Here is a 27,816-nt window from a genome sequence, read left to right as displayed (position 1 = left end):
TGGTGGGCGCCGAAGATGCGCTGGCAGCCGGCGCTGCGCGGCGCCCCGCCGCGGCCGCCCTGCGCGGAGGAGGAGGAGGAGGAAGAGGAGGAGGGGGAAGAGGGGGAAGAAGGCGGTGGCGGCGGCGCGGGGCGGCCGCGGCCGCGGCCATGAGCTGCTCGGACGTGGCCATGCAGCAGCCCGCCCCCCCTGCGGCGTGCGGGACGCCCCGCTATCTGTCCGGAGTCCCGGCGGGCTGCCCGCAGGTGAGCGGTGGGGTTGGGTGATGGAGGGGAAGGGGGGGGCTTTGCGGAGGGACCCCCCGCCCTTGGAGGGCTGCACGGCGCACCGCTGGCTGGCCGGGGCGGAGACCTCCGGCCCGCCAGCGGTGCGTCGTGCAGCCCCCGGGTTGATTTGGAGATGCGGGGAGTTGGTGAGGGTGTCCCACAGCAGCGGAGCCTGGTAAGACTTTAAAAAAAAAAAAAAAAAAAAAGAAATAAAAATCCAAATTCTTATATTTGGCTTGCTCGCCTGGAGTGGGGCGGGACGGGGGAGAAAGTTGCTTCTTGCCTTCTTGTCCCCCCTCATCCTCCCCGCTCGCCCGTGCGGTGCGGTGCGCTCCCCAGGCGCGCACACGGGAGGGGACCCGCGCTGCTCCCTGCGCTGCTCCCCGCGGAGCGGGCGCGCCTCGCCGTACTGAGCCGCACAGCCCGGCTCTCCTGGAAGAGCAGCTTCGGCAAGTTTCCAGCTGAATTTGGTGATCAGATGTATTTGGAAGAGAGAAGAAAAAAAAAAAGTGAATCAGGAAATTCTTATCAGGCTGACAGCATTTTTAGACTATGCAGTGCGTGGGTGAAGTGGGACTAATATTGACTTGGCCCTAATGTAGTCATCTGAGAATACATTTTTTGGTTGTTGCTGCATTCCATAAGGTTTTATCATTATTATCCACGAAGATTGTTTTCTCCGTACATGGGAAGTGACCCCTAATATCAACTTGCCTGGGAGACATGAATATGGGCTAAAACGTTAAAATTCCTATCACTTGTTATTGTTTTTTTCTTTATTGTTGGGAAAAGAGCTTTTGCGGAGATGATACCGAAGCTGACTTTTCCAGGTCACTCACGTTGTTCACTGTAAACACAGGCTCTGGAAAACTTGCGAGTTTAGTCTGTTGCAGTGTGCCTGCATTATTATTTCTTCTCTGATCTAGGTCACGGCTCGCAGAACCCTCACCTTATTCAGTGGTTGTTAGTTATGAACTTTGTATTTGAGTATCCGGAGCTCCAGTTGTTAGCCCACCTGAGTTGGAGGGAAAAGAAATAAATAATCTCAAACAACTTGACTAAGAGAACTAGAAGCAGAAAAGTGTGATTGAAACTTAGGTGGACTTTTTAGCACTTAACTTTGTAGGCAATTGGCTGTATTTCTTTTCCAGCACTGGAGCGCGGAGCACCTAGTATGTGAAAATCTATCTAGTGATCACTAACGGCTGTGTCACACTCCTGTGCAGTTGCTCTTTGTTTTTAAAGAGACTCAAGAAGTTTCTCCATCAGCTGTAAGCAGCACCACATCTGAAATGTCCCAGAGGCACCCTAATGAAAGTCAAAGTTTCTTAAAATTTCATTTTAAATAAATTGAGTTCCTGTGGCTTATGCTATTTATGAAATGTGGAGGTAGATATGAAAGGCAAGAAACATAGCTCTGTCGAGCCAATACAGCATATGAGTCGTGGCCAGTACAATATATCCTGTTACCACCAAAAAAGCATTCTCAACCTTGCTATCCTACACGTTATTGACAGTTTGTTTTAGTTAATCCTGCTCGCGCCAATTTTCCTGAAATGTTCGGAGCTGAAGGGTCTTCACAAACTAGTCAAGTGTCAGGCTGCAAAACCGAGCTGTTTGTGCTGAACTAAGAGTGCTGCGCCCGTTGCCTCTAGCAGCTGCGGGTTTTAGAGGGGTTTAGGTATTCTCTTTTAATCCAACACTTTTTTAAAAAATAAAAAGTAGTAAACACAGGATGAACTCCTGATGTATTTATAGTCATAGTGGAATGATTTAGCGATCGGGTAACACATGACATTTTGCAAGTCTCTGTTTCTTCAAAATCATCCTGTCAAGAACATTTAATCAAGTGGTAAAGAGCCTAAGAAAGAAGGAAGAAGATTCTATTGCCAGGTTTTTGTTTCTTCTTACACATGTGTTCAACATGTAAAATGCTCCTGCGCTCTTCATAGGGATGATGACCATTTTAAAGAATGTTCTCCTTTGCTGGAATTAAAACTGTGGTTTAAAAATAACAGTGAGGGAAGATGTGTTAGTGGGGCATCTTTAAAATAAAGCTCTGCATTGGAGCTGACAAAACGGAGCTCACCCTTAAAATATCCAAGGACTCCCTTGAGGCATTTTTCAGTACCATTGTACTGCTCTGTCGTCTTCCAGTACCCAGTAAAATGGTTTGTCTCCTGAGAGAGAGAGAGCACCTCAGCCTTTCCTTTTAATTTCAGGGAGCTGGAGGTGTGTTATGCTAACTAAAGCTTGTCTATCCTCGCAGGTACTTGTAATAAACCTGTTGCAGATGTAATTGGTTATGCCAGATTTTGGCATCAGTTTTGTATCTCTTGAAGAGCAAAGCAAGCTCTTCAGTGATGGAACTGCCGTTGCAGCTATTTAGGCTCAAGTTCTAGATTACAGCACTTCTCTGGAGAGGTTGTCGTCTTGCCTTTCTGTAGGTTGCATGCTGCATACGCAGGTCAGGAGAAGCGTCTCCGAGAAGCAGCTGGCGCTGTGTCACTGCTCTGCACTCAGTGGGGTCTGAATGATGGTCTCCTTTTTACGCAGAAGGTCTTGGATTGCTTTAAACGATGGATTAGCATGCAGCCGGAGTGTGCAGAACTGAGTTTTTTTGTTTGTTTTCTCCTTAGAGGGTGCTACATCGTGCCTTCTTAAAGTTACCCCACTCCAAAGTTATTCCCACATTTCTGTACATGTAGTTGTCACTCCACTAAATAAGCACAGAGCTGATTTTGCTTTGCACAGCGATGCAGAGTTTGTAGAACCTCAACTTTAAACAATTCACAGCCAAGAAAGGACTTGCTGGCAAATTAATTTAGATTTTTTTTTTTTTAAGTGCTTAATGGACTGAAGCCTGAATTCCTATTGAATGTTAATGGGAGTGGAGGCTTAGCACCTTAGATCTTTGAGATTGCTGAAGTCCAGGGACATTGCTGGCAGGAAGTAAGAGAAGTATGGATATATAGATCCTTACGTGATGCCAGAAAGAACTAATGAAAAGGGGATGCAGCCCTCTTTCTACAGGTAAATTGGGGTTTCCATGTTCCTTTGCAAAAATACAGAACGAATGTGTGATGGTGTTACAATAAGTACACATTCTTGTGCATGGTAAGGAGCTGTGCTGGCCCGAGTGTAAAGCTCTCCGGAATGGTGCAATAAAAACTCTCTTCACTGTATGCTTTTCTGAGGAGCTCTGAAGCTGCAGTAGTAAGTTTTGGATTTCTTATGTATTGGGTGAGGAATGGGTGTAACAGAGCTGCTCATTCGAAGAGACTGGAAACATAATCGGTGAAGAATCCTGTTTTATTCTTGGCGCACAAGACACGCAGTGACAGCTTGCCATACCCTGTCGTCTAGGGACAGCAAGCTGCAGGGCTGAGGCTAAGGTAGGATTCACCCTGGCTCACTAACAGCTGATTTTAAGACCTTTTAAATGGGAAGTTACAGTAAATGGTAGTTTTGGAACATCTCCATGGTATGTAGATATAGAGAGCTAAGCCAAACACCATCCTTGCTAAATCAGTCTTGCATAAAGAGTTGTGATATGCTCAAGTCAGACTTTCTGCTGGCGGTGCTGTAGACAGACTTTTTCCAGATAAGGGCTTGTCTCCATTAGCAAATTAGGTCACTAACGCAACTCTTCCTTCCAGACGAACTGCGTTGCAGACAAGAACAAGCCGTGTGTAGTGTTGTGTCAGCTGGCCATAGCTAAACCCTCGTTCACATGCTGTAACTCAGTTTTCCAGTAAAGTTATTTGTATCGTCTATTTGCACCCTTGAGTATGGGTGTATATTACTGATGCTGGGTGTGCGTGGCAGTCCACGGAACCTGACACACCAGATAGTAGCAGAAGGTAGCTTCACATTTCGTTTTTGTAGTTTGGATGGTTCCTCAAGGTTTGTTCTGAAGTCTGATGGGTCCCCTGCTGCTGACTTCCCAAGACACTGAACAGCTTCAAAGGCTACTTTCAAAATTACGGGATGTAAAACCTGGATTAAGTCTTGCTCTGTGTGTGGGTGTATTTGTTTTTGTTTGGCTGTTTTTTAACCCCACGAGACCCTGCTGATTTCAAAGATATGGCTTGCTTTACCTTGTTGTTCTGATGGGACCAAACCATTTGACCTTCCTATATCTACATGAAAATAGAGCCTTAATGGCACAGCCTTGTTCAGATGTACTGCAGAAGATGTATAAATTTAGTCTTCCACTACTTGTCTCCATCAGCTGAACACTGCAGGGCCTCCAGGCTCTACTGCTGCAAACCCAGTGGATCACCTGAAAGAAAGTGTGGCTTTGCTATCGGCTTGCTCTTTGCAAGGGGAGAAGTTACCATTTCCTATTTTCAAGGCATGCAGTAAATGCTGCTTTCAGGCCCAGCATTCCATGCCATGATTGCTTGAAATTGTCTTCTTCCTTGAATACTTTCAGTGTTATCAATAGGAGCCTGCTTGGCAGGCAGCTCCACAAATGCGGGACTGTCCGTGATTTGCCTAGGGTTTGTTACTGAAATTCCTTCTCAGAAGCTTATGTCGAATGACAGCCTTTTTCTCAGGATAGGGTCATATAGTGTTTCCTCAGTGTAGTTATTCTTTATTTTTAGTTTCTGTTCTTTCTCTCATAATGGAAAATCTGTAACAGGTGGTCACAGGCACACCAGACTTTCATGCTTGGGAGCATACAGGACCATATGCTGCATGATGGCATATATGGAGATAATAAGTTGTAGGATCAGACAACCAGCTTATATGTAAAATAAGAGCCGGCTTGAATTTTCAATTCAAACTCAGCTACACTAAAATTTTTCCAGCCTCAGCCGTGTTTGGTAGTTTTTATGTTTTGCTGCCTACTGGCTGCTTTCAGCTGGAAGTAAATTTTTTTTTCAGTTTGTGAAAAGGAATGCTCTGACATTTTTACCAGACACCCCGGCTGAGATCCGGGACCCTTGAAGTCAATTGGACTTTTGCCATTGGCTTTCATGTGGCCAGAGTTTCACTGCATGAGAACAGTTTTCCTTGGTTCTGGGCAGGGTATGTTGGAAAATAATGGGAATCATCAAGACAGGGGTTTTGTGTGAGATTTTGGACCGCGTGCTTTCTTGTTGTAAAAGACCCAAGTGGTCTGTTTTCCTCCAAAAGAGTGGAGGATGCTTATTCAGCGTGAACCCTCTCTTTAATATTTCTATATTCCTGATCTGCTTTTGAACTTTAGCTTTTTTTTTTTTTTTTGGGGGGGGGGGATACTTGTAGTAAGAGTTGAAATTTTCTTTGAAAGAACCTGTTTGTAAATATATGAAACAAAATTAGTGTCGGTTTAAGTTGAATGCAGCCCATGCTGCATTATTTACCCTGAGGTCCTACCATCCTGCTTGTGCCATGGGCTTTTGTGTCTGTTACTGAAGATGGGATGAGATGCTATAGGCACTAGATTTCCCGTTTCTTTACCTGTTTTCCAAAATGCTAAGATGACTTCTAATTCTATATTCTGAGTCTTGGCCAAAGTGAGATATTCTGTGTTTTTGTTTTTATTTTCAGATGCTGCTTAATCTCAGTCTCTAGCTTTTAGTGAAGAGAGAGGTATAATTCATGAATATATGAAAGCATTATAGAATGAAAAAATGCAAGACACATGCGGAGTTTGGTCAGCTCTTACACTTTATAAAGACCTTACAGATACTGTTGACTGCTTAAATGTGTGCCAGAACTGTTTGTATGAAAGAAGTACAAGGGAAAGTGGGCTAGCCCAGACTAGTTATCAGAAACCTAACCTGATGTTTTTTGTTTTTGTTTGGTATTATTTTTCTTCTCTCATGAGAGTGGGACAAAGTCACTTAGCAGTTGATGGAAAAAGTAGATACTTTCCCACTCACACAAGTGCAGATAGAAATGCTGTGAAAAGATTACTGTTAAGGTCAGAATGAGTGATGCAGAATTTGCATGTAGGCAGAGGTATCACAAGAGAGTAAGGGAGAGAAAAAAACTATAATTTTTATTATAGGATGTATAATATGTAAAGGATGTATATAAGTTACATACAAGGAAAAATCACTTTATCTCACTGTAGCTTCATATTTAAAGGGCCCTGTAATCGCAGGTGAAAAATTGGCTGATAATTTCAGCCTGAAATACAGACTAAGTAGATCTGTATCTGATTGCAGGCTTGATGTGGTTTTGAAATATCTTTTAATTTAGAATTTTCGTTCTTTGCAAAAAGTTCACCACAAAACGTAATTTTTCCCTATAAGTAACTTTACACAAGCCATTGTACCTGTCCATCAGTACTGCCATCTTTTTTGACATTAAAAAAAATATGAAAAAAATAAATCAGATTCATTGTTTTCAAAAACAGAGCAAGTACTCGGAATGTCTTGTAATGACTACCCATGGACTGGAGGGGAGGGAAGAAAGTTGAAATGGAAAATGAATTAGATTCTTAAGCTGTGGAAGGGGGAACATTCCTGCACAGAGAAGCGACTCTGGAGATAAGTTTTAATTTCCTGAGCTCCAGTCTCTATATAGAAACATTGAAAGACTTCCTTCCTGATAACCAAGTCAAGCCAGGGGCTATATTAAACGATGTGTTTCTGTATATAATTGCATGCTTGTGTATGTATCTGTATACTTGCAGCATAAATACAAATAGTACCTGTAATCACAGAAATCAACTTTTAAAGTGTGTTGTATGTATTCAGGGTCCAGCATATGTACAGTATCTGAGATGTTGTAATATATCAATATCTATTTAGACACCTTTAAAGTACCTCTTTCATGCTTTCTATCTACTTAATAAATAAATGAATGCATAATATAATTAAAAAGTGGTTCCCAACCTCTTGTCTTACATTTTTAAAGAGGATCTGGGTTGTGGTGCATCTTTGAACATCATTAAGTCATTTAAGTAGATGTGTTATAGATTTTTAATAAGTACATCTGCTGTATATGTGATATTGTTAAAACTGTTTCTGTCCTATTGAGGTCTCATCCTTCAGAGATTATTTAGACAAAACCATGAAGCTCCCTGAGTGATATCTTAGTGTTTCAGGAACAAATGTTAGGAGTTTTTTAGTTTGTTTAGAGAAGGCACAAAGCGTTTACAAAAAAGTACGGGTCACCTCAAATTCAACACTTGCAAAAGTTAGTTTGATAGCTTCAGACTACCTTTCACTTTAGCACTTAGGTTCTAGAAAAACTATTTATTGTTTTAACTTGCTGTTTTTTGTTTGGTTTTTAACGTCTTGAGAATAAAGCTGTATGTCTAAATAAGTGATACTGTACTAAGCAGAGCCACTTGCTTTGTGAAGCATAGATTTACATGAATTTCAGGCGATTGTTTAGATCTCCCGAACTGCAAAATAAAATTCCTTGCATCCCTCGTTACAGTTTGTGCAACAGAGTCAGAATTAAAGGTATTACTGAGCTGGTGTATGTTTTTCAGTTAAGCTACCAGAATATCTGATACATCACTTAATTGCTCTGAGCTTGTAGTATTGTAGGCTTTAATTTCATTTGTAAGTATCTCTTTCTTACAATTAATTCTTTTAGTAATCACTCATAATTGAGAATTAGCTCTGGAGTTTCTATTTTGTGTTACAATAAGAGAATTTGTATCTGCTTATGGGATTTTAGAAAGCATCGAATGTAAGTACATTTTTGGTGTACGAGATTGGAGAACGACTTCCAATTATTTCTAAATCTGACAAGCGTATTTATTGTATAACTGGAACTTTATGGACTGTGTAGTTGTTTAACTTGCTCTATAGAACAACTTTGGAAAAAGAGAAAGAAGATGTAAACTTAAAGAGATTCTGATGGCGCTAAAGTGTTGCCAAGCAAACCATAAAAGACAAGTCAAGCTGTAATTCTATAGAAAAGCTATGAAATACTTCTGCATATGTGCTGTAGTTGTTTTTGGGTTCCTGAAGCTGCTTGTGTGTAAAGTCAGCTGTGGAAATGGCTAGCTAGCTAAAAGCTATGATTCCTGCAGCTTGACTGTTGTGGGGAGCTTTTTTCTGTGAAAACAGTTGTAAAGTGGAACATCTGAAAAATATGTTCCATGCAAAATGGATCTTCACACACATTTATTTTGACATTTAGGTTTGATTTGAGAGAGAGAGAAGATTCTGAAATAGCTGTTCACAGATGGCTTGTGCTGGCTTTATTTTTTTTTAATGCTTCTCCAGTGTTTTTGGTTTGGGGGGATTTTTTTGCATGTGTTTGCAGACTTGTCCATCCCCCTCTTCCCCCAGATCACATGCTTAATTTTTTAAGACTTGAATTTTTATTCTTTACTCCAGAAGCTGGCATTTAAAAACAAATAATAAAACAAAACAAAATAACAATAAACCTACCCCAAAAGAACCCTTTCACCACCTGAATGTGTAGATTCTCATGATAAAAACAAACAAAAAACACCTTTCCTTGCCCTAAATGAGAATTTATGCATTTTGTGGACTTTTGGAATACAGCGGAAGACTTTTCAGGAATCAAGTTCTCTCACTGTTCTTGTCCTCTTGCCCAGGAGAGCAAAGCTGGGTGGATGTTCAGCCAGAAGGGTGAAATACAGAAGTTGTGTAAGTGGCCACCTTTCTGCAGGGCTGTACAACCTCTGCAGCCCTCGCTGATGGGAATATGCTTTCCAGGTGGAAGTCAGCAGTAAATTGTCAGAGTCTACCTGTGTTCTTTTTGAAGGTATTGGGTGCAAACCATTGCTGTTAAACTACCTGTGGATGTGAAATGTGTCTGAGGAGCAGGTCCATCTGTGTGTGAGGAATCAAAACTCTAAGCAGCACTGGTAATCTCTTTTCTGTAAAATGTCGGTGCAAAATATCTCTGTCTTCCAAGTGCAATGAACTGAAATGAATATTCAATGCATTCAGTTATTTTTCTTTAAGGAAACCAGATGTTGAGCTTGCACCGAATGCTTTTAGTGATACATCTCTTGTTTGTTTTGTTTTTAATCCCAGAAGAAATTAGCTTTATACAACAAGATGCAGGAGTCTCTGGAAGTGACCCTTCCCAGCAAGCAAGAGGAGGATGAGAAAGACCAGCCTGCCGAGATGGAGTACCTTAACTCTCGCTGCGTCCTTTTCACTTACTTCCAGGGAGACATTGGTTCAGTAGTGGATGAACACTTCTCAAGAGCTTTGAGCCAAGCCAGTAGCTTCAACCCAGAAACTGCCCTCACCAAGAGCAAGGCAGGGATAAGTCCGTTGTGGAGAGGTAAGAAGGGAGGTAACCTGCTGTCTGTGGTGTAGTTTACTTGGTCTACGTCATTGTAACAAATACTGCGTTGCAACTGAAATTTTGCTCCCTTGTGGAGGTGGAAAAATCACCCCAAATATGGAAGAAATGAGGAGCAGCTTGGGGTTGAGTGGTCTGGTGTGCTAAAGGGGGAAAGAGGTGCCAAAGGCGTGGAAGAAACAGTCATCTCCCACTCTTCCCATAGCCTGCAGCTCCGCCAAGGCCTGGAAGGTGCAAGGCAGAGCTCATGTGGCTTCAAAAATGTCTGCTGCAAGATTTGAGGCTTATTTTTAAGCTCTAAGTGTGAAACTTGGCCTGTAAGGCAAGAGCAAAGCTGTTTGGGATGCTGGCCTTGGAAGTGAGAAGACCCACGCAGCCTTCTTGGGTGACTTTGCCAGGTGATTAAGATTTGTCTACAGCTGCTTTCCAGGTAGGGAGGAGCCAACACAGGCTGGAATGGGCCCTGGCCCTGGCCCACGTGGCTGGAGCCTGCCCGTCAGGAGAGCTCACAGGAGAGAGACAGCCATTGTTACTGACTTCCTACATGTAAAATGGGGGTGGCTGTGCTCTGTAGCAGGAAGTAGAAACTTTAACGGTCAATGCTGTGAAGTGTTTGAACAGCACCATACACTCTTTGCCTCATAATGGACATAAGCATTATCAATGTAATGAAGGACAGATCTTTCCGGATGAACTAGGTAGATCTTATGGATAAGATTTTTAAACTGGTGGCTGTAGAAAGCCTGCCTGTAAGACATTATTTCCATTTTGTTGAATGCGAGAGTCTATGTAGTTTTTCAGATTCATAAAGGCATTGCTTCTGATCTTTTCTTCACATGGACTGTCAAAGGGACGGTGAACTAAGAACAGTGATTAATGACCTTGCATCAGGTTTAGTGGGAGAGATACCATGAGGATCCTTGTAGGACTGGTGGTATTCGTAATCAGTGATGCTACGGTGAGAGTATATTAATGAAAGTCACAGATAATAAAGAGAGGATTTTTGGAAACCACTGTGAAGAGAAAAATAGCACAGAACGTCTTGCTTTCCAGAAGAATGATGACAAATCCGAGGAAGTTTAAGCAAAGGTCAGCACAAGTGGCTAGGGAGCTAGAGGAATTTATGGCTTGAGCTGGGACCATTAATGTTAATGGGAAATTTTCCGTTGACTTGACTGAGAGCAGGATTGAATCTATGCTTACTAAAAAGAAGACTGGAGCATTTATAAATGGCCCAGACATGCTGCAAATGTTTTAGAGGTGGGATCAAGGCAGTCACTAGAGACACGTGCCTACAGCAGACCCTCTTCTCTGAGTGTTGAGACATATCATGAAGTGAGGGTTGTGTCCTTCTCTTTGGCCTCAGAAATTCCCAGCTCTTTTGCCCTGACCCCCCTCCCAGTTGCACAACCCTCTGCAGAGGACTCTGTAGTAGACAGGCCAGGGTGACCTGGCACACGGGCTCTTCAGACAGGCTGCTTCCTGACCTGGGGTGCCCCATGCCATCAGTGGGATATGAAGGTCTGTGTGTTCTGAAAGTGCTTCAGGAATAAAGTAAGGGGATATGCCCTCTGCTGTTGCTGCACCTGCAGGAGCAGTATGAAAATACTCAGGGAGGCTACTGGGCAGAGCTGCTTGCTTCTGCATAGGAGACTAAGAAAGATGACCATGTTTGTTTTTTCAAAGAAGAGAACCTGACAAGAGCTTTATTGTACCTAAACAAGTTTCTGAAATACGACTGCTTGAAAAGATGCTAATGCCTTAGTCTTTTGGTTTATATGCTTCTGTTGAAAATGCTCAGTTGCAGCAAATGTATATGAATTTGTATCCCATTGCCTAAAAGAAAATATAATTAGCTTGAAGATTTTTTATGAATAAATTTCATGGAAAGTTAGATATATATTTTTTACAAGAAATAATAAATTGACAATAAATTATTAAAAGATCAATTAAAAAAAGCAACAAAGATTTTGCATTTGCAAATAGCTGTTTTAGAAAGTATAGATTTAAGTGAAAAAGTCTGTGGGAATGTACTGGCTATTTAGCTCATTGCGTTATTCTTTACCTGATAGAGCGGACAAGAGGACAAGGTTTTATGTTTTTTTTTGTTTTGTTTTGTTTTTTTTATCTAAGTTGCATTTTTTTAGTGTTGTGATAGAAAAGCAAATTGCAATTTCATCATTACATTAATATTGTGTTTTTTGGTTTCAAGGAGGGATTTTGCTTGTGTATAAAAAACAGAACTTATCTTCTGTATATTGAAAATACAGATCAGTCTGATCAGTTTAGTCTGAAATGAACTTAAAAACTGTCTTTTTATATAGTATAGATTCCTACAACAAATTTGAGTAACGGGGTGCTAAATACTTAATGGTACTTGAAATCTTTTTCAGGGCCTATACTTGAAACTAATGTTACCTTTATGGAGTTTTTATCAACATGTTTTTCCCAACTGAAAGGGATTTTTTTTGGTTTTCCTCCTGCCTTAACTGAGAAGTAATGTTGTGCTACAGAGAATTCCATACATTGTCTTCTTTACAGCATGTGGGCTTTGGCAGGTTTTCAGTGCATGTTGGCCAACCACCATTAACATTTGCATTAGTCACCACTTTGTGGTATCTGAGATGTTGCCATCTCCCTGCCTCACTGTACTCAAAGTAGGAAGTTGTGGTAACTGAGTATCTTTCTTGGCAGACAATTTTAGTTAAATACCCCTTTCCCCCTCCCAAAAGCCTGTAGAAGCTATTCAGATATTTTTCTTTCTCAAGGACAGTGCTGAAATAGCTGTTTCTCCTTTGCCATGTTTCACAGAGGCCAGGCATCCAACATGACAATATTTGTAAAAATAATCGTCTGTGCTCACTGCTGTAAAGGTAGAAAGAAAAGAACAATCTTCAAACACAGTGGAAATGTGTGGTAGTTGTGGGTTGTGGTTCAACACAGATGGTTCTTGTTGAAGATGTTGCTGCATGCAATATTTAGTAGCATCCTCTGTGAGCGTTCAGACTGGATGAAGTTTTCTTGCAAGTTCATGTAACCTGGATGGACGTTATATCAACAGTGACATGACTTCACCTTGGCCAAAGAGGTCGTCATCTGCAGTTACGCTCGCTGGTGTCTCGGTAGCTGAACCATGACAGCTTCTGACAGTGGTAATGGCTTTTGTGAAATGGGCACAGGTTTGACAAATTGAGAAGACCAAACGTATTTTCTGTGGCCTAGACCTATTGCATGATTGGTAAAGGCAAACTGATATGCAATCTGGACTGAATTTGTATTGCCAAATCCAGTGGTTTTAAGTGCTCTCTCCTGATATTAAATTTGTCCTGCACATACTCTGTGGTTTTCGGCACTTTTGTGAAGTGAAATGGTTCGCATTTAGGGCTTTTCCATGCTGATAACAGCCAGACAGTTTTCAAAAACTCTCCATTACAGTGATTAATTTTCCAGAATACTGGCAATGCATTGTCAAGCTGCGTTTCTCTGTTAGGCAGTGAGGAAAATAACAGACTGGACATGAAGAAGCTTAGTTTGTTGATTTTTTTTTTTTTTTTTTGACAGCCCTACTGCCAACACTAAGCCATGTGCACTATGTGTCTCAGCATAATCCCCTGTAACAAGGAACAGTTTGCAAACGATGAACAATAACAATTTCAGAGGGGCGCTGAAGCTTCTGTTACGTGCTCGAAGCTCTCTCCAGTCTTCTAGTATGAATTACAATAGAAATACAATGCTAAAAAAAGAAGCAGCCTTTTGAAGGAAGCCATATTGGAGTTTTTTTGCAGCCTCTGAGAGCGTTTGGCACAAAGATAAGTTCTTTGCGTTTGTCCATAGAATATTTATGAAGTTATTTCCAATATCAGAAGTCATTTAGGCTCAACGAACTGCCTAAACCAAAGCCAACTGATGAATGGAAAAAATGCTGTTATTTTAAAGGATTTTAAAATAGGTACAATAGTGTCCTAGTGGTGCAGTCAGAAAACTCTGAGTTTTGTTTCCAAAATATTTTTGTGTAAGCACAGTTCAGAGGCAGGAGTGTCTAAAGAATCTGTTCATTCTCAATGATGTCTTCACCCAAGTCTCATTCCAGTTGCTTGTTAAACACAGCAAAACAAAAAGTCATTTAGGAAAAAATAATATAAACATTTTTTTATAAATGCTATATGAAGGACAGAGGTTTCCTCACCTTGTCAAATATTAAATGACCTTGGCTTTATTACTCTGTAGGCTATTTTTATGACTTTGGTCTTTCATCAGAGATAAAGTCCTGTATTTTTATGTTTCCATCTTTGACCAAAAAAAAAACCTGTTTAAGCAGAGGCATATTGCATGAGGCAGTACTTTCAAACATGAGTTGGCAAGAGGGACGTGAGAGAGAAGATGCCAATACTTTCCTACACATCAAAAACATTAACTGCTTCTTCAAAAGAGGAATTTTTAGAACATGATTTCATAATGTAGAGGTATTGGAATGCATTTAAATATAAGTCAAGCCCTAGCTGTAAGGAGCAGCAAATCTTTTTTTTTTTTTTTTTTGACAAAAACTTCTTTCAGTTACATAGGAGACTTCATCTACCCGATGCTATTGGATACTGAGCAACATGATATAAACTAACATAAGATGCATTAGAGATGATCCCATCAAAACATGCAATTAATTTGAAGAGAATTTTCTAAATGATATGTTCTGGTCTGGTCAGGAGCAGAAGTTAATGTCTCATTATTTCTGTGTCAAGATCCTGAGAGATCTGTGATCCTTCAGCCTGAAGAAGACAAGTCTCCTCATGAGGTCTCATCAATGTGTGTAAATACCTGATGTGAGAAAACGAAGATATGGGAGCCAGACTTTCGTCAGCAGTGTTTGTTGACAGGACAAGATGTAATAGGCACAAATTAGAAATCAGGAAATTCCATCTGAATGCAAGAAAACTTTTTTTTTTTTTTTTTTTCTATTGTGAGGGTGATCAAACACTGGAACAGGTTGCCCAGGGAGGTCATGAAGTTTGGATTTTGGCTAAAATCTGACTGAATGTGGTCCCAGACAATCTGCCCTGGATGACACTGCTTTGAGTCCTGTGGTTGGACTAGCTGATCTGAAGAGCTCCTCTCCAACCTCAACCATTCTGTGATTCTGTAACTTGAAGCTTGAGTTCAGCATTACAAATTTGACAGTAGAAAATCATTGTAGGGTTTCTGTCATTAAATTTGTTTTTCAGCTTCAGTCAAAATTAATTTCTCTCCTCTGTTCCAGAAAACTCAACAATTTCAAGCCAAAGGAGCAGTTTCCCAACTTCATTTTGGACCAGTTCTTATCAGCCTCCCCCACCACCATGCTTAAGTGGAGTACATCCTGATTTCCCCGTTACTGCACCAGGCACCTTCCCAACACCAGATCCCAGCAGCTGGCCAGGACACGGCCTTCATCAGACTGCCCCACCTCCTCCCCCTGCTGCATCTGAATCCTGGCATTATCCTTTAGCATCTCAGGTGAGCCCTTCGTATGCACACATGCATGACGTGTACATGCATCGCCATCACCCTCATCCACACATGCACCATCACCATCCCAGCTCGCACCGCGACCCCCGGTACGGGTCCCTGCTGATGCCTTCAGTACGTGCAGCCAGGATTCCTGCTCCCCAGCGTGACGTGACTAAGACAGATCCTGCTGCTGTCACCAGCGCTACCTCAGCATGGGCTGGAGCCTTTCATGGAACAGTGGACATTGTGCCAAGTTTTGGGTTTGACGCAGGTAAGATGGTTCAGTTGTGTCTGTGACTTGTTTTAGCAGAAAGAATTCAAGCAATGAAGTGGAAACGCTGCAGCTCAAGTAGGGTTTGTTCTCAGAGCCTTCTCCAAATAAATTTCCAGGTAGGAATCCCTCCTGAAATTGCTGTCAGAGCAGATGAGCTGTGAAATATACATCTCCCTCTGCCTTTTGCTGAAAGACCCTTGTCTCCCTTGGTCCCACTCAAGACAAATGAGTTGTGACATGATACATGGTTTTTTTGGTTTAAATCTTGTGGGAAATGGCTAATTAAACTTTCACGTGGAAGCTTCCAGCTTATTCAGCCAATTCATGTTTTCATTCACCAAAATATAGCTCCAATGAGGACTGAACTAATAACTTGTCAGTACATGAGGATTGCATCCTACTCATGTAAATTGGAAAAGCGTAGCATTTCCTTCCTGTGTAGCATCCAGGTGTCACCTAAAGAAGAGATGCTGTTTAAGCTGTGCTCACCATCATACTGAACTCCATTCTTGTAGGGGCTAGGCAGAGGTCTCTGAATCAGATTCATTTTACTCTATCTATAACTATGGGACAACCTCCATAAACTACATCTGCTGCATCACAGGCAAGATTTGACTTGAAGGCTCTCATCTCAGCATTAGGAGCAGTCTGGTAGCCCTCACTGTTTATAGCCATTTGATATCAAAGTGATGGGTGACTTATTTCCAGAATGTCCATCTGTGCTCGTGTGCTCTGTTATGGTCTCTTTTTTCTGCTTGATGTTTATCTGACCAGCAGGTTAGTACTTCTGAAACACCTTTTGTTACTTTATTCAGGAAATACTGGGTTTGCATCTCTCTTCCCTTTTCCTTGAGGTATCTGTTTCTCTGTCTTTTTGAGGATGTCTTCTTGATAGCTCTAGCTAACTGATTCCATGTGTAAGAAGTGCTTTCTTGCTTTTGCTTAGTGTGTAAGGGAAGAAAGAATTGGTGGAGGAAAAAATGCTGTTTCTTAAATATGGAATAATAGAAACCAGAACCCAATTATAAGTGAGTGAACCTAATACAAATTTCTTTCTTCCCATAGTAGCAACTGGGAACCAATAACCTCTTCTAAGTACCACGCCACTTACTCCTTCAAGAAATTGAGAAAAAGAGTAATAGGATTCTTAATACTGGATGATTTTATATTTATTAATAACACTTCCAGTCAACCAGATGATACGAGATGTATTATTACGTTTTATGCTTTTATGTATAAGAAGATAACCTAACAAAATCACAATAGTAAGTTCTATCTTTCTGACAAATTCCATAATGGAAGTTGCTTTCTCTGAATCATGAGCAAATGGTCATTGCAACTGATGGAGGGGACGAGCCCACTGGTCTGACAGTAGCCCCAGCAGTCCAGCCCCAGAACTCTGTACTTGACTTACCTTTTGGGGGATGGAGCAGCAAACCGTATAAGGGATTGTTTGTCAGGAAGAACCACTACCTGGCTTCAGTATGAGTCTCGCCTAGGCTGTGAGTTGTTTCGGTACTGGGCAAGCTGGTTTGTATACTGTTTTTGGCACATGCTCGATGTGTAGATTATAGTCTATGCGTTCCTCTGGGGAGAAAAGAAAGATGAAAAATGATGTGTGACCAGTTTATAGAAACAGAGGATCTCAGCAGACCAACGTCTCTCTTGTTTATGACTATTGAAAATGGCCATGCTCTGAAAAACAATAGCACAACCTTATTGGGCAGCCCCAGCTTGATACCTAGGGCTTTGGAAACAATGGACCAAACAATGGATGTCACAACACATAGTGGTAACCTGTGACATTACAATTATCGGTTTGCTTACCCTGCATGCTCCTCTTCTATAGTCTCCAAGCAGAGACTCACTGGGAAGGACAGGAAGTCTCGTTCAGAGAGATTCCCTTTCCACATCTGGTGGATTTGAGACAAATGCTTTGGTTACAGGTATTCAAGGTGTGACCGAGGTGGAAAAAGGGAGGTTAATTGCTCCAGTGTTTTGCATGCATGTTAAATGGAGTCATCCCAGGGAATGTGTGTTGTGCTGCAGGGGAGAGGAGGGAGCTACTGAAGCACCACACTGAATCATATCCAGCACTTACCATCACTGTCACAGCTTTTCTTGTTCCCTGTCCACTCTGAGGTAGGGTTTTCACTGTTTAAGTCTCCACATCACACAGAATTTTATTGCATTTAATGCTAGTGCAAGATGGCAGTCTCAGTAGAGAGGCTAAAAACTGGAGGGCCTGGAGAAGAACATACTCGCCTTCTTGTAAGCGGATTCGCCTGAGTTGGGTAAGGTCATAGTGGCAAGAAAACTTCAGTTCTGGAAGTTTTTGACCACATCTCCCTGGAGAATAAAAGACATCAGCATCTGGAGCTGTCGATATTTTAGATTACATAAGTTTCAGTTAATTTATTTGGAAAAAAGCTAACACATATAGAGGATGCTTTTCAGAGTCCTTCAGATATGCAGATGATTTTTTTCCTCTCTTACTGTGAGTCACATTTCTTATGCTACTGTCACATGCGATTATAGAAACATTTGCAAAATTCCTCACGCTGAATTAGATGGAGTGATAGGGTTAGGATCAGGGCAGGCTGGCTGTAATCTTACCCTCATCCATCTACATTGTTGCATCTCAGCCATGCAAAGCCAAAGACTCCATCTTCTGAATGGACAATGCTGAACCACTTCAAAGGTTAAGAGAGGGCTCCCCTTGCATGCAGGGTGTAGTTTGGGAATTGGTTTCAGAGCAGATTGTATGGGATATTAGCATCTCACTGTTTGCAGAGCAAAATACAAAGTATCAATCTGTCATGCACATCTGTTTGAACTTACATGGTCCTGTTTTAGTGGGATGAGATGGGATTTAGCTACCTGATTCCCATTAAATGTGGCTTAATTCTTATGCTGTATGCTGCAAATTAACCCTTTTAGATGCTTCTGTGTTGGTACAAGTGGGATTAAAGAAAACGCTAGCCTAAATCAAAATCTGTTGCAACCTGTTACATTTGTGGCTGCTGTTATATGGTGCCTTTCCAAAGCTGAAGTGCCCAAGCTATGGACCAGCTCGATACGTTTGATATCAAGCACCGAGCACAATGTGTTTGTGCATTGAGCCTTAATTCTCTGTCCTACTGATGCCAAGCAAAGCAAGGTCAGCCTCTAACAACATTGACTGCAGTTCACAGCACATATATGTAGACCGTTGCTGCAGCCACAGTTGTACAGTGTTGGGACTAAATCCTTGAGTTCATGTTAAGGGTGAGAAAGTTGAGTTGAGCACTTAAAATCAGGGAGAAACTGCTGTCTCATTGCCACTGGAGCTGGTGGTTCCAGCCATCCAAGCTTGCCTGTGGGCCTTTGGGAGCAGAGCAGTGGGCACAGGCACTCTTCAGGTGGTCGGTCAGATCCAGCTGGCAGCCCTGTGGGAAGAAGAGCAGAGCAACTTGCCCTGCTACTGCGGAGTCTGCTAGTAGGATATCCTGCCCTGCTGTTGGACAGATGTGCTGGAGGAGGTTTCCTGTAACCCCAGCATAATAAAAGCAGAGCAGGATTTTGGCGTATCTGAGGGCTGTAATTTTGTTTTAAAATTGAGGTGCACATCTGTCTGTCCTTATATTTAGGAGAATTAATAGATATTCTCTAGTCCTGGGTAACTATGGAAAGTCCACTTTGGAAATGCTTGTAAATCAGTGGGTCATATTGAATACAGAATTTGAGTGGTCGGTCTGCTGCCTTCCGTAGAGTTGTCTCCGTTCACACATGCTACAAGTTGGTCACACTTCATCAGGCTGGTTTAGATGTTCCCACATAACCCGCATACCGTGTGTGTGGCAGTTAGCTGCATCGGCATCTCAGAGATGGAGAGTTCTGCTGTGGAATTACTGGCTTGTACAACACAAGCGAGGGTGTCTTTGCAAATGGGAAAATGTTTGTTCTAGCGGCAGACTGCAAGCTACTGCTCTTGGTTAGTAGCGGGGCTGCACTTGGATTACATGTTAGAAGTGCAGATAGCCTTGCCATAAAGGATATGGGAATATAACGAGGAAAAGGCATGGATAGTATTTCACATTCAGTTCTGTAGCTAAGGCAACTTTCATTTTTTTGGTTTGTTTTCTGTGGCTGTTTGAACTTAATAGCTATATCTTAAACCTCCTTGTTACATTTTTTTTCTGTTTCTTGCAAAGACATTTAACTAGGAAGGTGTCTAGTCAGCTGGTTATTCCCCTTCTACCAGTCATTACTGTCAGGTGTACATCCTCTAAGGAGGTGTGTGTAATATATTTTTTTAAACTGGTATGAACCATACAATCTATTTCTCTTCTCATCAGCTTGCGTTGCCTCCGGTGTCCTGTAGTGCTTCACTGGTAAACTTAAATGACTTCCTTGCACTCTGAAAAGTTTCTGCTGTCTGACTGTCTGACTCCCCTTTTTATTATTATTATTAATTATTATTATTATTATTATCTTTTGCTTTAAAAAAAAATAAATAGAAGGGGAAAAATAACAAAAAATTGTCATCACTAACTGTAAGGGAGCTTTGAAGGAAACTAACAGTAGTTTATGATGTCTCTGCTTGTGAGTGATACTGCCAGGAAAACACCTAACTCATAAATAAAAAGGAAGCATCCTCATTGAGTAAAAAGTCTGCAAGTGTGGCATGCTTTAGTTGACAGATGTCCTGTGTTGTTTTTTTTTCCAATTTAAAGAAATAGGTGTCAGTGCATATGAAAAGGAGCAGAGAGCCACCCAAGAAGTGTGCTCTGCTTTCCCTTGTTGCAGTTGGACTTGCAAGTGTTTGGGCACTGCTTGGGAGTCCTCACACGGATGGAGCAATGTGGTGTGATCTTTCACATGGCTATTAATAGCTTTGTAGCTCAGCTCTCACATGTTGGTCATCATTAGTGATATAACTGTACTTTTACATCAAGGATTTGGTGGATGGATCTGAATCCATCAGGCCTGTTGGAAGGCTTTCTAAAAACATGAGTCTTCCTTTGGGTTATGCTGTGTGATCAGATATGGAAATGGGTGAGCCGTCTCAGCACATCTTTAATTCTCACAGGTTACTGAACAGGCAACTTCAGCAGTTGTAACACCACTGTAGTCTGTTACAGTTGCATCTATTTATATTAGTGGTGTATTTGGCCTTAAAATCATAGCAGATTAGGTAATTGGTGCATTGGTCTTGGTATAGCAGGACAATATATAGCACGATGCAGAACAGAGAATTGCTGTCTACATAGCAGTGGTTTATATTGGGAAGTGAACCTTCATTTCATGAAATTTAATTTTCTTGGCTCAAAACATCAAGGGACAGGCTTTAAATCAGTAAGGTTTAAGTTCCTTACTGCCTCTTAAAGTATCCGCCTGCACCTCTCCTTTTTACTTTCCCTATAAATGAGCAAAACCATATCTTCTTTGGGAAGTTTCATCCCCACCTCCCCCTCTATTGTCTGGATTTTAGGTATCCACCCTGTTGGGTGTAAATCTAGTGAAGATTGAATCCCTCTGGAGTAGAGAAATCCCAGATTATAACACAGGTTCCAAGTCCATAATGCTAAAGCCACAACATAGCACCACATTTATTAGATAGTCCTCACTTTTTATAAAGGAAAATGTTAGAAGAACTCATAACAAATGCAAGCTGAAAATCATTAATTTTTCCCATGTGGAAGCACTAGCCGTTCTTGGCTAAAAATCTGACACTCTGTAGGTGAAATTATTTGGGTTTTGTACTTGCTGCGGGAACATTTTACCTCTCTGCTCTGTAAGGTGAAATACCACAGAAACTGTGAGATCCTAAAGTGTTACAGATCTTTTTGAAAGAGATAGTCAATAGCTGGCCCCTATCAGGAAAAATGTTGTTGTTCCATAGTGGATAGCCTGCACAGACCTTGCAGGGTGATTTTATCACGCCATGCTCCTCTCCAAATGAGGCCAAAACAAGGAAGCACACATTTACCAGCATTCCTGAACTGCTTGAGACAGTCTAAAACTTCAGTGGGGTTTAAGTTTGTCCCAAATAAACTATAAAAATTGAAGCAATAGCAATGTTACTAAGGAATCCACTAGGCTGGTAAGTTGTGTTTGTTTTTGTTTGGGGAGGGGGGAGGAAGCAGCTGTATCAGATTTTAAATGTTACTTTTCTTTTCTGAAATCCAGGTCTACAGCATCAGGACAAGAGCAAGGAAACTTCCTGGTTCTGAAGTTTAGATATAACTTAAGACCATCTAGAGCTGGAGTCAGCGCAACTGGGCGGGCAATATAACCATCGTTGACTCCTTCTGCACGGGGCAAAGGACACACATGAAGATGAAGAGCCAACCTTTCTGGTTTTGCTATTGAGCCTTTTATTTTTAAGGCCACTTATGGGTCCCACAGAGTTGGAAAACAAACAAACAGACAAACTCGCTTTTCTTTCTTTCTTTCTTTCCTCATCTGAGCCTGCTGCAGCTGGGCAACCTAACTCCTTTCTGCTACTTTAACAGTGTTTTGTTTTGTTGAGCTTGGTATTTTTATGAACAGTTTCAATTGTCAGGGAAAAAGATTCTCCCTTGACTACAGTGCGCCTCCTTTCAGGAATACATTATTTTGTAGCTCTTTGTGCATCTATTTTTGTAGAAATACAGAAAGTTTGGGTAAGGATTGATGGGCTATTTTAGGATGACATATTTTTTTAAAAAAAAATTGTAAAATTGTTAAGTTCTGTTTAAAGAACTTGCTCTCAGAGAAGCACTGGCAAAAAATGTATAAAATGCTATTTTTAGATGTCTGTGATGTGTTTGTGCATTTTGGGTTTGTTTTTTGTTTTGTTTTGTTACCTCAAATATCTATCTTTCCCTTCTTTTTAAAGAGCTAAACCTCCCTTCTTTCCATATTACTAGATCTTGATGTTTTTGTCCTCTAGTTCTAGCTTAAGCAAGTATAATTCACACCTAAAGTTTCAGCCAAATATTTTTCCTGTTGGTGTTAGATTCTAGTAAGGGTGTGTTTTTTCTTGTTTCTAAAGACAGCTTTGTGCTGTACTGATTGTCAGAAATTTGCAAACTCTAGCATGGAGCAAAGCCTGGGGTTACAGAAACTGCATTTCCAACCCATCCATTCTTTCAAAATGGACCAAATACTTCTATGGATTTTTTATCAGACCTGAGTTTGGACCTCATCCATGATCCACAGAAGCTGATGAATGCAGTCACCTATGAGTTGTGTTTCAGATGCTCATAGTGATTGTAACTGCTAGCATACTCATATTTTAAGTCACGAGGCAGGACTTTCCGCTAAGCTATTTCAAGGGTTTTAACCTGTAACATGAATGTTTAGGATAGAAATGTAAATTTTATAAAAATGTGTGACTTGCGGAAACAAAATGTTTTCAAATGGCCTGATCTGTCTGCTGAGCACCTCATGGGAAGTGCTGACACTTTCAACGCCTGTCGATGTCAAAATCTGGTTGCCTAACCTAAGATTTGTTGGGGGCCTTATGGGACCCCAGCTACAGCTCTTGAATGTCATAAGTTGTATGTGCTCAGCATGCACATAAGCTGGGCTTTGCTGCTGTCAGGGTAAGAATGAACTGGGAAATTATATGGCCATATCTAGCCACAGCACACTGCAAGGTGTTTGGGAAACCCCATTTCTGTCCTGGGCCTTGAGTCTGACCTGATTAATAATGACTTTAGTTGAAGCCAAGGGGGAGCAGGATCCAATCCTGAATAAGGGCTGCAAGATTGCCCTCAACAGCCCACATCCTGCAACGGGCTGCTGGTGGATCAGCCTCCAGGCCCAGCAACATGGTGGTAACTCCAGCAACATGACAGCACGTGCTTAGGTGGGACTGAGTACAGGATCAGGGCCTGGGTTGCCAAATCCTGGCTATTGCTTGGAAATGTTGCCTTTCTGCTCTGTTTACCTTCAGTGAATGAATATTTTTGGGATTCCCCTTTAATATTTCCCAAGGCTCTCATAACATATTATATTTCTGTTATCATTGTTTTCAGATGTAACTGTCTAAAAGGCAAACTAGCTACATGGAGATCAAGACCATAGACATCAAGACAGATTTAAAAAAAAATACTTTTAAGGCAGTGAACATTGTGAATGTAGGCTTGTCAGGTGGACACCACATGGGGGTGTGTGTGAAAGGCGAGGGGGAGTGTTGGGATGTGTCTGCCAGTCTGAAATTCAGGCCTTCCTCCCTGCACTGCTTCTTCTCTCCAAGCTTTTGAACTTGATCCTATGAGGTGTTGAGTTCTCCCTTGACATGAGAGGGCTCGATATGCTGGCACTGTGGGCAGTAGGATTATATCACAGTTTGGTAAGACCCTTAATCATGTATCTTGCTGATACGACGTTTGAGACAGTGTAAAACTGTTGAAGGGACTATTCTTAAATATTACCTAAAAATAATAGGGTTGTTAGTGTGTTGGGATGCTGAATTAAATATTATTCTCCCCCAGCCCCACCTCTTGTCCTTATAGTCTATCAGCATTTCTTCCTTAAGGAGTTTCACTCTCATGACAGTTCTATATATTGTTGCTGCTCTGGTGGAGCTAGCTTCTCGGTTTGTCAATGAATTAGTAATGGAATGGGAAAAGCGCATGGGAAGGAAGGTAACAAAAGCCTTCATGGCTTCTTTATTTATCAGGACAGTATAATTCAGGAAATATCTCAGGAATATGAGTTTCTGAAATAGATTAAAAATTGGGAATTATTACAGTATTAGAAATACTGGAAAAGAAAAAAAAACATTTATTATTATTATTATTATTTTTCCCTGAACTTGGCAAAGCTGGAAGGCAAAGAGGCAATGTGTCACAAGAGAAACAATGAGAAAAGTTGTAATTTAACTCTTTGAACATCAGGGTTGGAGATTTTGGGGCAGGGGGAGCAAAACAAAAGGCAGTGTTTCTTTTTAATATGTAGTATGTTTGACTTCCTGAAATAGCTAATGTCTAGCAAGAGCAGTCTGTTCATTGTCTTTGTTTTTGCAAGCTCAGATGATGAAGGATCTCCTCCTGTTCCCTGTAGTTGTCAAAGCAGAATAAGACAGGAACAATCAAGCCTGAAGTTTGCACTGGAATTCCTTTCTGGACTGTTTTATTGAGTTGATGGCTAAAGGGAGTGGATATGTGATGATTCTGTTGCTTCTTTCTTCAAGGACTACTGTCATGCACTGTTTTGCTCAGCGGCTTCCACTGCTGAACTTGTGACTGTGCTTAAAGTACATGTATAAATATGCAAGGTTTTGGGAGACAAGTGCCAATAAAAAACTGCTATTTTCTACAGCTGTTCACGCACCGGTCAATTGACTTTGAAAGACAAATTTCCTCAGTAACTAACTGGCCCCTGTACTAACAAATGAGATGAAAGTAAAAGCACAAGTACATAGCAGTAGCCCTTCTTATATAACCTGTGATTTGAATGACAGGAAAGAAAAAAAGTCTTATGACAAATTTTTAAGTTAAATTCAGCAGATTTGCTTCTCTGTCATGCGCATACATATACATGCACACTTATACACGCACAAATGTTCTTATGAGAAGCAGATGCTATGTTGGTATTGCTCTTGAAGGAAGAGGGGAGTGCTTGCTCATGATGTTGCGGTTACAGCTTATTGATGGCAGTGAAAAAAAAAAAAGAATGATAAGGCTGCTCATGCTACCAAAGGGCCCTTAAAATCAGGTCACAGGCAAGTTATGTCTTAATGTGTTACTAACGGACTTATTTCATTCTTTTTGTGTGTGGTAAATTCCAATGATGTACTAAGAAAGTGAATTAATTCATTTTTTGAGGTCTTATAAAAACATGATGTACTCTGACACTATTTCTGGGACAACATAGGGAAACTTGTTTTATTTTGAGAAAATCTAAATACTAAACTCTTAAAATTGTCCAGGATTTTATTTCATTCTTATTAATGTTGAGAAATCTGCTGTCAATTTTTTTTCTTGTTTGCTTGAAGACTGGGGCTGTTCTACCTGACCACCAGTTTTTGAAAAGCAGATATCCATTTTGTTTCAGCTGCGTTTTCGCATCCTAACAAGAGGATGCAATACTACAGCTATTGAACACCCAGCAGATCTGATTTCTGGTGACCTAAATAAGCTACACTTGACAGCAGTAAAATGCACTTTGTTCTAATTCCTCTCCTCACCAGTCACACAAATTCAGTTACTGGCTTTTCTGATGCCTCTTTCACAGTGTGAAAGTCTTCAGTGAATGTTAGGGTTTACTCAACCTTCTGCTTCTCCTGCCTTGAAACATGCTTTTGGGGATGAATCGCTTTGCAGCTTTCAGAGAGAGAGACTGATTGCACACCTCTTGAGAACAGAGATTGTGGGACGGAAGGGAGTGTTGTATCTCCCCACCTGTACTTATGATCAATTGCCTTGCACATACCCAACCTTTCTGCTTCCAGCCTATTGTGTATGTCTAGCTCTTCACTCCCATTTCCTTATATATGTCTGTATATTTACACACGCAGTTATACCTAGTTCCCTCTATTCCACCCTCATGCTTCAAATGTGTGTCATTTGGAATTGAAGTGAATGACATCACTACATTTCTGACTGAAACAAACACCAAAAAAAGATATTTTATTGCATTCTCCATAACCTCAGGAGTGAATGGAATTTTTCTATTCTTGTAAAAAAAAAAAAAAAAAAAAAAAAAGGTGAAAAAAACCAACCCCATACCTCTAAGCCCAACCTTTCAAAAGCCCTGATTTGTTTTATGTGTAAAGATGACCATGGAGTCAGCAGAGTTATGTAGAGAGGTGCAATATGTTGCCTTTCAGCAGACAAACATATGTTGAATACAATTCTTTTAAATAATTTCAGGTACAATGTTTTTCTCCATATCAATGGACCAGCAACATATGTTTCTTTTAAACAGTTTAGAAATATATATATGTTAAAGTGATTTCTTGGCTTTAATATGTTTGCCTTTGTGCTTTTAAGGGTTATTTGAATGATAAATATTAATTGTGTGTGTAGATTTTTTTAAAAAGTTGATGCATGTTGTTTGGAACTGAAATCTCATGTAAAGCAGGATGGTATTTAAAAATAAATACTGCTTTTACATATTAGCCCTATGGGCACAATCAGACAGTTGTGATGCAAGAAGAGTTCCCTTTAAAGCCTAAGGGACTTGTGCTGGGGCGAGGTCAAAATCCCAGTCCCTGAAACAGGAAAGGCAGGAGGGGTCTTCTTGCAAAGGCTGAGCTGGTTGGTAATGCTGTTAGCAAAGATGATGATCTTCTCCAGCATTGTCTGCTGATGGTTGGGCAGCCACTACACAATGCATTAAAATTAGACTGTACTAGCAGGTTTACACTTGTCCCCTCTTACATGGTGAACTACATGCCAAGGGGAATTAAAGATATCCCTGGAAACCTGTATTTTAGCTGCTCTTGGTCTGCAGAGTGCATGTAACCCTCTGGCTGTTCCCGCTCTGCGGTCTCCATGATGGGACCATCTCCATCCTCCAGTGCCTGTAGTTCCCTGTGAACTTGCATGGTGTTTTTAGCATCTAGTAGAGATCATTTAGAGACAGTGATAATTAAAACATCACAGTTCTTATGCACCCACTCAAAGGCACAAGCCTTCAAGATGGATCAGCTGTGCATCATTGATGATGGTCGTTACAGGAGCCCTATCCTTGCTTCCTTCCCTCAGTGTCTGTGTAAGTCTTTGATGGCATTGAGATCATTGGGACCAGACGTGAATGCCTGAACTGCAGTCCAGCGTTGGCTGACAAAAAGTGGAGGCCCAGGGTCTGGTCCAACATCAGTGGACATAAATTGGAATCCTCCTTGATTCCAGTGGGCTTGTGCTCAGGTAACTAGTACCTATATAAAACCAATATTTATAGCAGTTGAGGTTTACAGTAATCTAGTAAAGTATCTGCAGAACTATGCTGCACTTTCTCTGCTAGCTGTTTGTAGCTATCTTTTAAAACCATCTGTCAAATCAGGGTTCCTCTCCTTCCCCACTTGATTTCCAACCCTGCTTCCCTCAAAACTCCATTGAACATTTCATCCCTCTCATCAAAACTGGTGGGGGACTTTGTATAAAGAAAAATGTCACTGTTTTAATTACTGAATAAATAATTTAATGTGAATTTTATTGTTATATTTTTAATGTAGCATTTTTGGTTTGGTCTGTATTTCTCAACAATTAGCTAATGCTTTATTTTTATTCTAATGCAACTGAAGAACTCATAAATCTCTTTGTAAATTACAGCATCCTGAGTTTCTATTCTTTTTGTGAGATTAATTTTTACAGCTAAGGGTTTGTTTCCTGTTGAAAACCCTGTAAAACAAGTGTTCTAAGATGGTCCTCTACTGAAATTGGACAGAGTGAAATCCTAGCATATAAGGCTTTCCAGTTCAGATGCTGTCATTTGCTTCTGCTGTGATGTCTTATTTGTTTCTTTATGTCTTTTTAAGTTGCTTTAGTACTAGAGGCTACTTTAAAATCACACCTGGTAGAATCACTGTCTGATGCTTCTTGGTGTATGAGCCTTTTAATTTTTGAATTT

At 40.9% G+C, this 27,816-nt stretch overlaps 1 protein-coding gene across 2 annotated transcripts; it reads left to right on the top strand.

Moving 5' to 3' along the window:
* Positions 1–27,396, top strand: VGLL3 (vestigial like family member 3). 2 transcript variants are annotated; one of them, XM_035541123.2, is made up of 4 exons: positions 1–245; positions 9,236–9,491; positions 14,764–15,264; positions 21,439–27,396. In XM_035541123.2, the coding sequence occupies exons 1-4, from the start codon at positions 150–152 to the stop codon at positions 21,480–21,482; spliced, it is 897 nt and encodes a 298-aa protein (XP_035397016.1). In that variant the 5' UTR covers positions 1–149; the 3' UTR covers positions 21,483–27,396. The 2 variants fall into 2 exon arrangements, with proteins under 2 accessions (XP_035397016.1, XP_050565194.1); XM_050709237.1 differs by lacking the exon at positions 1–245 and adding an exon at positions 8,984–9,063.
* The last annotated feature ends 420 nt before the right edge of the window (positions 27,397–27,816 follow it).

Source organism: Cygnus atratus, chromosome 1 (assembly GCF_013377495.2).
Source record: "Cygnus atratus isolate AKBS03 ecotype Queensland, Australia chromosome 1, CAtr_DNAZoo_HiC_assembly, whole genome shotgun sequence".
Taxonomy (NCBI): domain Eukaryota; kingdom Metazoa; phylum Chordata; class Aves; order Anseriformes; family Anatidae; genus Cygnus; species Cygnus atratus.
This window is presented reverse-complemented; position numbering and strand designations above follow the sequence as displayed.

Bases quoted from the DNA above. Each gene is read 5' to 3' on its own strand.
- VGLL3 (XM_035541123.2), top strand. From the start codon at position 150: ATGAGCTGCTCGGACGTGGCCATGCAGCAGCCCGCCCCCCCTGCGGCG. The intron at 246-9,235 runs GTGAGCGGTGGG...TTTTAATCCCAG, and splicing joins TCCCGGCGGGCTGCCCGCAG to AAGAAATTAGCTTTATACAA. The intron at 15,265-21,438 runs GTAAGATGGTTC...TCTGAAATCCAG, and splicing joins AAGTTTTGGGTTTGACGCAG to GTCTACAGCATCAGGACAAG.